Source organism: Anolis sagrei, chromosome 3 (assembly GCF_037176765.1).
Source record: "Anolis sagrei isolate rAnoSag1 chromosome 3, rAnoSag1.mat, whole genome shotgun sequence".
Taxonomy (NCBI): Eukaryota; Metazoa; Chordata; class Lepidosauria; order Squamata; family Dactyloidae; genus Anolis; species Anolis sagrei.
Genome location: NC_090023.1, coordinates 215,702,985 through 215,717,397, shown reverse-complemented (window position 1 = coordinate 215,717,397; position 14,413 = coordinate 215,702,985). Strand labels below are relative to the sequence as shown.

Here is a 14,413-nt window from a genome sequence, read left to right as displayed (position 1 = left end):
GGGATTTCTGGGAGTTGTAGGTCAAAACACCTGAGGACCCACAGGTTGAGAACCACTGTGTTAGAGTTTCCAGTGATTGTAGGATGATCTGAATTTCCATCACAAGAAGGGCTCATCAATTTGCCTAGAAAGCCCAGGTTTTTAAGCTGCCAGTAGACTAGAAAAAGGAGTATGGTGCATCATATCAAAGAAACACTTCTTTGGAGGGTAGTCAAACTATCTTTTAATGCCCACTTGCTATAAGATCAGTAAATACAATAGATTTTCCCTCCCACTATTGTGTGCCCTTCATCCAGCAAAGGGATGGGTCAAATGATTAAGTACACTGGGCCTCTGGTGTCCAGTGGGGTTTGATTCCAGGACCCCCTGTTTGTGCCAAAATCCATGGATGTTCAGTCCCATTACATACAGTGGCATAGTAAATGGCCTCCTTTATATAAAATGAAAAAATCAAGGATTGCTTTGGGGGATATTTTCAAACTGTGGGTGGTCGAGTCCAGGGATGCAGAATCTATGGATACAGAGGACTGACTATGTTTAGCTATCCCACACAAAACAACATTTTCAGCTGTCTTTAAATTTGGCACAAGGTTCAGATACTGGTTTTCCTTGAAGTCAAGTCTGTAGTTGGTGAGCAGACAACTCTCAAATGGGGGAAAAATGTAAATCTCAATTGAACTCTTGCTGCCTCTGTCACATATGTCCCATCAGTAATAGTCATAGGATTCATCACTCTCCATGTCCTCATCCAGTCTGTGGTTAGACGTTTTGGGCAGAACCAATTTGGTCATATTTAGCTGATCTGAAAATACAGAGCACAAAGCAAGTAGTTAGTCTGTGTAAAGCTTTGCATTCCTCACTACCTGTTCTTTATGGCAGGACATTTAAAAATCATAAGATCAGATAATCATTCCTTCTAGCCCAGCACCTTCAGATCAGACAGCAGCTCTCCTGAGCAATTTACTTCCTCGGACTATATGGAAATCCTTAGTTTTCCCCAACAGTCTCCCAAGTTGTAACCAGACCTGATGTTTAGTTTCTAACGTCAAATAAGAATAGGTGTGTTCCAGATGGTAACATCCCATCATGTCCTCTTTAATTTGCTGTCATATATACTCATGTATGCCAACTTCATGTATCAGTTGAGGGCAGATTTGGGGGGAGGGCAAAAGTATGGATTTTGGTATGACTCACGGGTATTTCTTTGAAAAGGGAGGAACACCAATGTCACCTCAGGGGACCAGCTGCCTCTGGCTACTGTCACCATTTCCCCACACAGGCATTCATAGAATCCTAGAATTGGAAGAGACCACAAGCGCCATGCAGTCCAATTCCTTGTTATGCAAGAATATACAATAAAAGCACTCCCTTGTGATCTCTACCAACTTTATGACTCCATGTGGTATTCTGGGCCCAAACTGTTAACACATTGAATGTACTAAGAAAATTACTACTTACCAGGAGTGAGAACCAGAAGATTGGCAAGAGCTGCCACCTGCCCAATATTGTTCCTTGCAAAGCAGCGGTACGTTCCCTCATCAGTCACCCTCACACCTTGGATCTGGAGCCAGCTGGTCACCTCATATTTCTGAGGGCCTCCCCTAAACTAAAGTCAAATATCACCAAGGTATCAGATGAGAAACACTAATTTTTTTTTAATCCACACATCAGACACAGTGTGCTCCTCAGAAGCTGCTTAACAGTTCACTCCTTCTTTCCTTCATCTGTGAGTGTGTTAAGAGACAGTCAGATGTAAAGCATTCAATTTGGTAAAGCCTAATCCCAGGTAAATTGCTATAGGATGCAGCCAAGAGGAATAGGAATAATTTCCCTTAATATAAATAAATTATCAAAAGGAATGCTAAGATACTACCAGTCCAGAATCAATGTATTGTCGAAGGCTTTCATGGCTGGAATCACTGGGTTGTTGTAGGTTTTTCGAGCTGTATGGTCATGTTACTTCTAGAACATGGCCATACAGTTCGAAAACCCTACAACAACCCAGTCCAGAATCAGCTGTCTATTTGAGTGTTGTTTCACTGAACTTCCCATTTAAGTGAAGCATTAAATATGGCATTTGGATTAACAGACAACGCGCTGGCTGCATTTTGTCCTATTTGGAAATTGTTAGTTGAGTTCCACCCTATTGTTTGTTTTTAATTCAGGCTAAGATTCCAAAAGCTCATTTTTTGTGTTTGAATAGACATAAATCCATAACACTTGTGACCTACTTCTGGGTTTTTAAAAGAGACATACACCTAATTCTATATGCAGACACACTTGACACGAAACATATGCATTTTGTATTTTAGTAGACTCTGAAAATCTCAGCCTGTTGTGAAATACCACTCTATGTTGTTAATTTTTCCAAAGGGGAAAACTATCCAGATTCCTTGCAGATGTAAAAAATTGTGGCACATGCACTCGTTTCTTTTAAAGCATAGATCAGAGAGGATTAGAAATTGACCACACAATGTCTTCTTGTCTCTGTCTTCTGTAAACAGGATACAAGCCACTCAATTCATCCCCGAAAGTGAGTAAAAAGACTCTATTTTCTTCTTTTCCTATCAAGTCACAGCATTGAATCACATTCAAAAGTGATATTGCCTAATCAGTGGGAAGAGACTGGCTTGAAAAGAATGGCTTCAAAATAGTGTTATATTTCATAACACTGCAAACTAAAACAGATTCCAGAATTTGTAATATCTTGGCAGGGTCTGGACTAGAAGAGCAAAAAATGATTTGTGGAGTCAGCAAAACAGGGAGTACTGTGTTTGGATGGAGTCAAGGCTCCAAATGTTACTTATGGTTGCTAGAAGCCCCATACACGTTATCTTATGGGTCTGAGCTTTCAGGAAGGGGGATGCTCCACATAGTTTCGTGGTTTTACTATAAATTCTATAAAATGAAAAGGGCTGCAAATCAGCGGCAGTATACATGGTTTGAATTCTAGGGGTTCTAGGCTTAATCTCTAGCATCTGTAACTAAGATTTAAAAAGAATGCTATTGGAAATCCTAAAGAGCTGCTGATCTTTGGTCAAAAGATATTTAGCCGCTTGTGCTCCTTCTATTTTTATCAGGTTTATACTAATTTATGCAATTCTTTTGATACAAAATAAATAAGCTAGGAGATCACTTTTTTTGTTGTTAATTGCCATCAAATCAACTTTGACCTGCAGTAACCGTATGAATCAGAGGTCTCCAAGCTCAGGTCCAGTTCAGGCTCTTCAAACTCAGGTCTACCTATAATGTAGCTATAATGTAGTCTTCTTCTTTTCCTACTGCAGCTCAGTTCACTGAGTGCTGATATCTTTTCTAGTGAGGTGCATTGTCCAATGTACAACAGCCTCAGTTTAGTTATCTTAACTTCTAGTGACAGTTCAGGCCTGGTTTGCTCTTCAGTGTAAATATAACAGCACTTTTCCATTTTATTTGCTATGACTGCTTCCTGTGGAATCCTGGTGTTTATGGTTTGATGAGGTACTTCAGATCTTTGGCTGAGATTTATGGATACTCTTCCCTGAAATGCAAACGCCAAAATCCTATAGCATAGAGCAGTGGTTCCCAACCTTTTTTTTTTTGACCTGGAACCATTTGACCAGGGACCACTTTGACCAGGGACCATTCTCCAACATTAGTACCAAAATGGTTACAAATCAGTTTTTGGTCAACTTTAGATTTTGTTTGATTATTTGGGGTGCTGATTCAGAAAATTGCATTGTATAGGCCACATCAGCTCTAGTTTTTGAAACAGAACATATGCTATCCAGAAGTCGCCATCTGCTAGGCCACAGAAAACCTTATTTAATAATCTAGAGCTACATGGCTTATTTTAGGTCTCGTGGCCCATCAGTGAGCTGCAGCCCACAAGAATGGATCTGGAACATAATTGGCACAAATACCTTATATGCCGAAATTTGGATACTGGTGGGGTTGAGGGAGATTGATTTTATCGTTTGGGAGTTGTAGTTGCTGGGATTTATAGTTCACCCAAAATCAAAGAGAATTCTGAACCCAGCGCACAATGGATGTGCACCAATTTGGCACACTAGCTACATGGCCAACATTGAATACTGTTAGGTTTGGGGGTGGTGGCCAATAATAGCAGGAGGAGGGCTTTTGGTGGGAGGATTCCTGGTCTGTTTCCAAAAAGGAAGAGAAGGACAGGCGGAGAGATATTCAGCCTTCTCTGCCAAAGGGGTTCCTAAGACCATCAGACATATGTGTTTTCTAATGTTCTTTGGTGACCCCTCTGAAACCCCCTCATGACCCCCCCTGGGGTCCCGACCCCCAGGTTGAGAAATGCTGCTCTAGTGAACCAAATTGATTGAAAATATAATCCTAACAATGTTTTCAGCAAGTGAGTCATTCTGCATTCAGTAAAGTCACTCTTCAGTAAGTTCATATAGGCGCATATACATAATGTATACCAGATTCTAGACAGACTGTGCAAGTCCTTTATATGCATGGGGTTTAGTGGGGCTTTAGGACCTTGAGAGTCTCAAATAACTTAATACCTATTCTCCCACTGAAGATTTGTCTATGCAATATGTTCTACAATGTTTCATCCAATCTGTTTTTAATTAACTCCCAGCAATGGAGTTTCTCTCTGGAGATTATATCATTGTTCTAGTGTTTCCTTGTAGGAAAGCTTTTCCTACTGCCAGTTTTAATTTGTTCAGTATCATGTCTTCATCTGCTGCCATGGAACAGCTTCAGTGTACTTGTGGCATTTGTCATCAAACTGGCTATTGATGTGCAGTCCAGCAAGAAAGAAAAATGTAAGCCAATAAACCAGATGATATTTAGTTCCAGTGAAAGATGCTATCACAAGCATTACTTCTTTTCTCCTGCCATAACATTCAGCTATCCTAACGTTTGGTAGTGACATAAATATGTTGCCCTACCCAAACACTCCATATAGTAATACAGATTTGCAGTTTCTATAAAAGTTTCCCAGGACTTCCTTACACACCCTCTAAATAAAAGGGTATAAGTGTGGCTGCCCTGCAGCCTCTCAAAACTTCTATTTTTAGCCTGGAACTGCAAGACTCTTAGCCTTTCTGAAGATGATTTGAAGAACTCTGTGTACTTGGGCTGTTCACAATGCATGCAGTTGCTATTGTAAATATGTATTCATTATTGCCATCATCAGTATTTGAGGAATAAATCACCTCAAATGGCCTAGCAACACTCCGCACCCATCGAAATGGCTCTCGCATTTCCAAAGCGGGAGGAAAGGGGCATACAGTCGATTACAAAAGATGTTTTTGCTGAAATATATATTCACAATTTCCATCATCAGTATGTGTGATTACCCTCTGAAAATAGGGCAGGATCGTGAAAATGAGAAAAATAAGGGAACAAGTGTCAAACAATTATTTACTCTATATGTGTTTATGGCACTTTTTGAAAAGGTTTTCAGAAGCATATATCTCTGGGGAATCCTCATAAACATTCTTTTTAAACTCCAGTTAGATGTTAAGTAATAGGAATTTCCAAAAATCCAATTTCAGATTCTGTATGTGTATACAACATTGCGACATTAGATTTCCCGGCTTGATTTTTGGTTTGGCTGGCATGCTAATATTATTGTTACATGAATTATTGGTTGATTGGTACAATGTTTTAAAATGTTTTTACTGTTTAAACTGTTATTCTTATGATGTATATGTTGCAAGCATCGTTGATGCCTATGTGAGGCCGCCTGAGTCCCCCTTGTGGGGAGAAGGGCGGGATAGAAATGTATGAAATAAATAAATAATAAAATATATCCTGAGTGCATGCTAGACCTTCCAGCTCACCTGAACTGAAATATGGGGGTCATCTCCAGGAAGCAACATATCCAGTCCCTCTTTCCTCCATTCAATTGAAGCCATGGGATATGCAAAGACCTCACAGCCAAAAACCACATCTTGCCCAGTGATGTTCCAGATGTCATAGGGAGGCAATATGATATGGGGTTCTGTGAAAGATCAAAAGAAGATATGAAAAGAAGATAATAACCTCTTGTTTGTAAGTCAATGGGTTTCTTTTCACATTTCATCCTAGACATTTTAATGAGTTATTCTAATTTGTCCTAGTTGAGACCCTCTTCCAAATAATATTTTTACTGCATTGTGCAGACATATGAATATCATCAACAACAACAACATCACCACTATCATCACCATAGCACATTATTCTCTCTATTCCATTTCAGCAGAAAAAGCCAGACCATTTGTGATTTGGCAGAATTGTCCTCCTTTACCAAGCCCATCAACAGCTGTTAGCCAAGAATGTGTTTGCATCATGGCCCATCTGTAAATCAAGACCCTTGGCCCCTAAACAGCAATTTGGGGCTTTGGTGCAATCGCTTAATGAAGTCACATCCTAGGGAATGTCACTGCAGTCTCCTGTTGCTAGAAAAACATGACATTCTTGTGGCAGCTGCTAATCAGTCAGAAGCTCTGGTTTGATTTTAAGCTTCTTCGTACTACTTTTTAAAATCCTGTTCTGAGGATGAAAACAGCTTGGGAAAGGGACCATTATGTAGTTTACACATTGGGGGGGAGGGGGGTGTCAGATGGGATGGATCTCCACTGAGACACTGAAGAAGTTAGATCAGCCTGTATTTGGCTCAGTGCGCAAATACTCTCCGAACCTACGGTAAGTTCTTATCTTTCAGTTGAGATTCTCCAGTTACTGCCAAGTATTATGAGACCAACTATTAGGTATGCATCACACTTAGAAAGGCAAAACACCTAGTACCCTTGATGCTGTTGAAGAGCAACTCCAGTCATTCCCCATCATTGGCCTATGGCCTATGCTGCATAAGGTTGATAGGAAATGCAGTCTAATGACATTCAGTTTTTCTCTCCTGATGCGCTGTCATGCTCCCATTTCTTTATTCCCAACACCCTGAATTCCTTCTACTACCTGCATGGAATCTATCAATTTATCCATCTGACTCAGATAGACAAATAGGGTATGTATGACTATGGTATTTCCCTATGAATTCTTTTCCAGTTTTAGCTGTCAATCTCTTTGTGTTACCAGCTGCCCCTTGTTTGTGGGATGTGAGAATAGAGAAATAACTGTTTTACTATTTTTAGAACATCAACTTGTGATTTCATGTGAAAATATAGAGAGAGCCAATGCTGGACATTACCTGATTCACAAGGTCCTTTGTGAGTTATGGTAAGATTAGTTTCAGGATGAGAGTTACACACTTCTTGGAATTTGCAGATTTGGGCATATGTTTTGCCATCAGAGCCACAGAGAGCTTGGTTAGACTGGCAAGTACATTGCGGTTCAGGCACCTCTCCATGTCGCAGGTCCCCAGAATCAAGGCGGCATTCTAAATGATCCCCACACTTGCCATAGAAGTGGTTAGTATTGTCTAAGTCACAGATCTGTCCCTCAAGATTGGCGCATTCCCAGCAACAGTCACAGGCATCCAGCACCACCCCAGCAAGACAGCCCCTTGGGGTGGGACAGTCCTCCAACTTGCATTCCACACAGCTCTCTCCTTCCTCCAAGAGCCGCTGCCAGCCGCGCTGCAAATAATCTGGACCAATGGGCAAAGCCCGACTCAATACATCCCAGCACAAAAAGAGCAAAAGAAATGTGATTTGAAAGAGGGGTAAATTAGCAGGTCGAGGCATTCTCACAAGCTGTCTAGATCTTGACACCCATTCATGACCATTCCTCAGGCACATGAGCCTTCAATAGCATGTACTACTGGTTTCAGTTCAAAACCACAAAGCCATCACTGCCTGCAAAAAGAGAATGGGGAGAGACAAATAGGTTAGGATTAATTTGAATCCAACAGAATAATTACAAGTGAAATAATCCTTGCAGTGGCACTATCTGAGGAACACAATCACCCTGCCTTTCATTGAGAACTCCAAAACCATGACAGTGACATTCCTTGTGGACCAAGATAAATGGCTGGGATTTTGTAAACAGAATGAAAGCTGGCTTGGCAGCTTATTTCCACATGATACAATTTTGTTTAGGTCAAAAAGTACTCAGAATGTATCATGGAAAATACTTCAAGACACACAACAGGAACAACATCTTGTGACCTCATCACATGGGCAAAATTGCCCGTCCTATGCCAGTTTCACCTCACTTCAGGCACAAAGCCTGCCAGATCCCATCACACAATGTAGATATACTTCCAGAGGACTCCATGCCTGAAGTGGGGTGAAACCATCATAAGAGGCACCAGCGGGAATAGGAGGAAGCCAGGCAACGATACTTACCCCCGTGGGTTGAGGTAAGAGCAATGCAGTTAATGTGGGGTGAAGGGTTCCCCACACCCTACACCAGATTTACCATAATCCATAGCAAATTCCCCCACTGTCACCCACAAGTTACACCTCAATGTGATGAGGTCCTTAAATAACATTACTGATGTCCAGGCCCCGTAATCATCAGGAAAGTTTCTTCTGTTAGTCCCATAACAACCACAAGCTGTCTGGTGAAGATGTGAGGACAGGACCCAATTGGTGACTGGCCCTGAACTCTGGCAACTTTTCCCAGGAAAGCTAGAATGGTTCCTTCCTTGCTGATCTTCCATCAGCAGGCAAAATCCTTTTTATTCCACCAAGCCTTTAAAGTTGAAAGTTTTTGGAGAGCAGGATAAGTGTGCTATATTATTTTAAACTTAACTGTTTTAATAGCTATTTATTCAATTGAATTCTATCTTTTTAAATGTAGCTTGGAACTTCTTTAATACTGTGAATCGTTTAATTGTATTTTAACTTTCACTTTTTCTATGTTTTTATTGTTCTTTTTAAAACTCCAAGTCAACTTGAGAGAAAGGTGGGGTACAAATAAATGTCGTCATCATCCCCACCATAATTCAGACCAAAGGCAGTTGTATGTGCAAGTTTCTATCAGTTTAGATTATATTTTGGAAACACTGCTTTTGGAACTCTTCTTCCCAGTCAGGCCGGGTTAGCAATTATGTTGTTTGGGATATTCTAGAAGTTGTAATCCAAAAAGTAACCTTGCCAAGCTCTGCTTGAACTCATAACCCATTCAGAACTCTTTTAGCATAGAAAAATATAACAACCAGCAGGTGGTTATGGACTATTGTTATAACAAGGCAAGAATTCAAGATCCTTGTCTATTTAAGCTATTGTCCTTTATTTGCCATGGCCCTATGAATGTTAATTCCCAGGCTTCCCTTTCATGTATATTATGCAGGCGCCTTTTTAGAACAAAGAATGAGAGGTCAGAGTGGGAGCAGTCATGCTGGGGGAAATATTCATTCAGTGGTAAGTTCTTTTTGTCCACGATCATTTTTCTAAGCCAGTTCATTCAAGATCTCAAGAGAATGTTTGGTTTACCATGCAGTCACCAATGTGTCAGAGACATCTGTTTCATGGTGTCAAATCCCTGACACTTGTTTCAGAAACAGCTGTTTTCTAAGGATGCAAAGGGGCAGTAGGCTATATACTCATTTAGAAGTCTAGAAATGTTAGTTAAAAATCAATTTAAAAGTCTGGATCAACTTCTCCATGGGTCAATGTAAATACTGTACTGTATCTTATCTCTTATCAAAATGGAGGAGCCCCCGGTGGCGCAGTGGGTTAAACCCCTGTGCCGGCAGGACTGAAGACCGACAGGTCGCAGGTTCAAATCCGGGGAGAGGCGGATGAGCTCCCTCTATCAGCTCCAACTCTTCATGCGGGGACATGAGAGAAGCCTCCCACAAGGATGATAAAAAAACATCAAATCATCCAGGCGTTCCCTGGGCAACGTCCTTGCAGACAGCTAATTCTCTCACACCAGAAGCAACTTGCAGTTTTTCTGACCTTTTAAAATGTCTAATGGTGGCAGTAGCCTGGGGTGGCTGGCTCCCTGAGGTGGCACTGGTCCTCTCCCTCCTCTGTGTAACACCCTTCAACTTATCCATGGGTCATATAAAAATTCATAATTTTGGCCCAAAACATGTCCTCAACTTATACACAAAGTCAACTTGTACATGAGTACATAGTTGCTGTTTTGTGCCTCATCTGCAACTAGCAAGTATTAGGAAAATTTCTCTTCCCCAATATGTTATCATTGGTTCTTGCCATCATCACCACACTGTTGTTCACCCTAATGTTACCATGGCTATGGAAGGAATCCTGGACAGTATAGAGTTCAGCTTTAATAGCAACCTGCCTTGGGAGAATTTGATTTTGGTTGATCACCATACTTGGCGTAATAGTCAAGCCCCTGTCAACCAAGTGGTTGGCAGTTCAAATCTGGAGAGCAGGGTAAGATTCTATCTGTCGAGGTCTAACTTCTCATGTGGGGACATGAGAGAAGTCTCCCACAGGATGGTAAAACATCAATCATCTGGGCATCCCCTGGACAACATCCCTGCAGACGGCCAATTCTCTCACACCAGAAGCAACTTGCAGTTTTTCAATTTGCTTCTGACATGGGAAAAAACATACGTACTTGGGCTCATTTAGAATTTTCGCAAATATGCAGTTAAATAAATACAATCTGCTAGTAACTCTGGATTGCTTTCTCGAATCACATGGAATATGTACTTTGCATCTTGAATCAGATCATCTGTCATCTGGCCTTTAAAGATGTCCTAAATAAGCAAGTAGCCTCCCTTTTAGCAAAGTGTGACTTGCACAAACTGAGAGCTGCATGGAATAGTGGCTCTGGATCAAATAAGAGTGCAAGCATGTACCAATAGTTTTATTTCCCCACATCAGTGTATAGCCTTCTGTTTCAGATACACAAAATTATTTCTGCATTTGCAGTTTTGACTTTTGCAGATTTAATTATACGCGTATTTGTTTTAGAATTTTCTCGCTATGAATTTCTCAGTTCCCCACTGTGACTCCATGGTCCATGTCTGCCCATCATGCTGGAAGACATTGATATTTCTTGAGAGAACACCTCTCTAGAAAACTCTAGGTCCTCCAATGTGACTCTATGTTCAGCTTCCAGCAGATGTTAGAGTCATAATGGAAAGGTATTTTCTGTTCTGCTTTTTGTTCCCCTGAGCAGTGTGAAACATTGTCGTATCCTGAGATTTCTTGATTGCCTTCTCTAAAAGTCATTCTTTGTCATGTTTTACTCCCTTTGTTCTTTCAGTCTACCATTCATTTCATGCTTTTTGCATCCAGAAATTAAATACAGGATTCTAGCATTCCAGATGCATCCCACAGCACTTGATTACTAGACAGTGATCCTCATAGTTAGTAGAAACCCCAAGCCCTGTGAAACAAGCAATGTTTGTAAAATATAGAATAAGTCAAGCAATACAGATTTTTTGTTGAGTTTCATTTCAAGCTAATCCATAACAGAAAGAGTTCTATTGTTCCATAGAAAACACACTACATGAAGCCAGGGGCATTAAAGGCCATCTTGTGACAGTCAAACCTTCCCAGAATTGTGTTCCACTCCCCACACCCTTTTCTTAACCACAGATATGCACATTTCATACCAGACTTCTTGCTGGTTCAACATGATAGTAATAACAGCTTGTATTAGTGAGCTGGAAATGATAGCTTCACTGCCTGCCCAGCAGATAACAATACAGGATTGCAGCTGATGCCCTGCATTAAAAAGAGTGAACACATTTCTTGCACAAAAAGCAAAATGTGGATCAGAATGAATGGAGGGCATTTTCTCCATTCCAAAACAGACCTTTGGGTATTGTTTGATCAACATTATTCTCTAATTTCAAACTTCCCTGGACTACATCTTTAACTGATTTAACAACTGAACTCTGTTTCAAATGTTTGTGCAAATGAGAAACTGAGAACTAGTAACTAATTCCAGCATCACACTTTCAGCTTCCAAGGAATGTGCCATCAGGATTCAGGATGAATAACTCTAAGAGCAGAAGCTATTGAGGCACACTGTGAGCTCTAGGGGCTCAGCACACAAGATTCCTCAGCCCTATCTCATCCATGACAGATCTTAGTCCAACAACCGTTTCAGTAATTCCAAAGATCTGTGTCTCCTGTGCCTGATAATTTGGAGCCAAGTCTGTAATACTTGTTTTTCCAGAGCTGATTCCAAATGTTTTGGGTACTTAATGATGCCCTAAGATTACAAGACTTGTCAAAGAACCAAGTAGTTTATCAAAGACCATGTTTAACTTTCATAAAAAGTTTCTGGAAACACCAACTTCTGAAAAAGGTTATCATTAGACAAATGACACATCAAGCTTCAATAATACTGAAATCCACATAATGAAAATTCCCTCCTTTCAGTGTTCTCCAGCTCTTTAGAAAACTGTGTAAAGTACATATTACAGTGTGAATTTTTTTCATATTTCAAATCTGGCAACAACTATGACCCCCCACCAATACCTTGATGCAGTGATGGTGGTACCTACCTTCTCTCAAACATGGCAAAATCTGTGACTGATTCAAAATCCTCCTGACCAGTTGCTTCAAATCTCCTGAACAGCCACTTCATCCAGGTTGGGCTGGATGGTTTTGCCTTTTCCATTGAATTAGTTAGCTTGCATCTCAGCTTGGAACAAGGACCAGTGATGTCACAATGAAATGTGATCCTCTGATCCCAGCCCTCTCCACTTTTCCGCCCCCCTCTCCCCAACACAAGACACACACGACCAGCGCAGAAGCCTGCCTGGCTACCCACTAAATTTATTTTCATGTTGAATGTCTAGAAGTGAAGCCCAGCAGCAGTCTTCTGCTTTACAACCCCTGGCCCTGTGCTCCATTAAGAATCCACTGTTGTAACAAGACACTTTTCTCACTGTCTGGTTAGGAAGTTGCCTCTAGGCAGGTTTTTTAAAATGTTAGAAGTATGAACACTAGCACAACGTTTCTACTGAGCAGCTTGGGCTTCTCGGGGGACACATTAATATAATTTTGCAAAACGAGATATTCCACAGCAGAGAGTCCCCAGAAATTCCTAGCATATACTTCTCTAACTTGACTGCAAGAAGGACTGTGGAAGCCAAAGCTTAAAGCCAGTAACAGAACTTGGAAAATGGATATTTTTGGACTACAACACAAAATTCCTCATAAAGCACAGTCAATGATCATGCTGCCTGGAGAATACAGCTGTAGTCCAAAAATATCACTTTCCATACTCTGATAGGGTTGAGTTAAACAGAAAGGCACAAGAAATACTGGATTGCCTGGCAATGTCATAATTCTATTTGCTGTAATCATGCCTAAGCGTGTAATTATTATCAAAACAAACAAAGAACGTTTCACCAACTCAGTATTTTGAATTATATTCTGGGTATACCAGAGCTACAGAACAATATAGAGTGTCTGTGTATGATTACATACTTCCGTTTCACAGATGATGGTATGTTTCATTCTCAGAGGAACTTCCTTAGATGAGCCAGGTTCCAAGTACCAAACTATTGCCAAAAGAAGATAAAAATTGTCAACGCTTCAATTTAGTTCAAGACACAAAACAGAGCCTATCAAAACTAGATTATGGTGGTGGATTATCTGAGATCAAGGTTTGAAGGTGACAGAAACATGGGCATGAAGCCAGGATGAGCAATGAAGCAGACAGGTGAGCATCCCTTGAAAAGATAAAAGATTCAAACTAAATCAGGCCGTGGAGCATAAGCTGAAGACAATGTGTCACTCTAGGATCAGGAAAAGCAAAAGTCAGGAATTACTTTCAGTGAGGTGATTCTACAATGTTTTATTTGCAGAATGGAGGAACAAGATGGCCTTCCCTTTTGTTGCTGTTGTCATTGTATGCCTTCAAGTTATTTCCAACTTAAGTTTATTCTATTCTGAGATTTCCTTGACAAGATTTCTTTCAAAGGGGCTTCTCATGGCATTCCTCTGAGACTAATGGAACATGCCTTCCCCAAGGTTACCAACTGACAACATGACTTCCCATGGACTGGGAGGGATTTGAATCTTGGGACCTCTTCACATGGCCCTTTCAGGCAGTCGCTGGCAAAGGGAAGGCACATGGAGTGGCTCGTGGTGCCCCGCACACTCCTTCCTTCATCATACATTGGAGACAGGACTATCTCTGTCCCCATCACATGGGCAAAAGGGCAGTAACACACCCTTCATATGGGGAAAAGGGGAGGAAAGTGTGGGTAGCTCCATCAAAGCTACCCAAAACACACTTGTCCCAGTAGTGGTGGAGAAAACACCTTTCAGGACTTCTCCTTCATTTTGGGAGGAATGTGGCCAGAGCCTGCCATGCGCTGTGTGATGGAGCATGGCAGGCCCCATCCTTTCCGCAAAAATGGCAAAACAGGGCTGAAATGCCCCCATGTGAAGAGGTCCTTGGTTTCCAGAATCATCACTGTTCAAACTACTAAACCGGAGCTTTCCAAATGGTGTCTCAGGACACACTAGTATTTTTCCTATAGTCCTCAGGTGTGTCATATTGAAAAAAAGTTCTGTTGCCCCAACATCCCCGCAAACAAAGGCTGCCAGAAAGT

The 14,413-nt window shown here is 41.0% G+C and overlaps 1 protein-coding gene across 1 annotated transcript; it reads right to left on the bottom strand.

Annotated features, from left to right (window-relative positions):
• Positions 1–206: 206 nt before the first annotated feature.
• KAZALD1 (Kazal type serine peptidase inhibitor domain 1) lies at positions 207–12,666 on the bottom strand. Its single transcript, XM_060768275.2, has 5 exons — positions 12,350–12,666; positions 7,151–7,757; positions 5,805–5,965; positions 1,459–1,606; positions 207–802 (listed from the first exon to the last, which is right to left on the bottom strand). The coding sequence occupies exons 2-5, from the start codon at positions 7,698–7,700 to the stop codon at positions 708–710; spliced, it is 954 nt and encodes a 317-aa protein (XP_060624258.2). The 5' UTR covers positions 7,701–7,757; positions 12,350–12,666; the 3' UTR covers positions 207–707.
• Positions 12,667–14,413: the final 1,747 nt, after the last annotated feature.

Bases quoted from the DNA above. Each gene is read 5' to 3' on its own strand.
- KAZALD1 (XM_060768275.2), bottom strand. From the start codon at position 7,700: ATGTGCCTGAGGAATGGTCATGAATGGGTGTCAAGATCTAGACAGCTT. The intron at 5,966-7,150 runs GTAATGTCCAGC...GATCTTTCACAG, and splicing joins CAAAGGACCTTGTGAATCAG to AACCCCATATCATATTGCCT. The intron at 803-1,458 runs GTAAGTAGTAAT...CTGTATTTTCAG, and splicing joins TCTTCTGGTTCTCACTCCTG to ATCAGCTAAATATGACCAAA.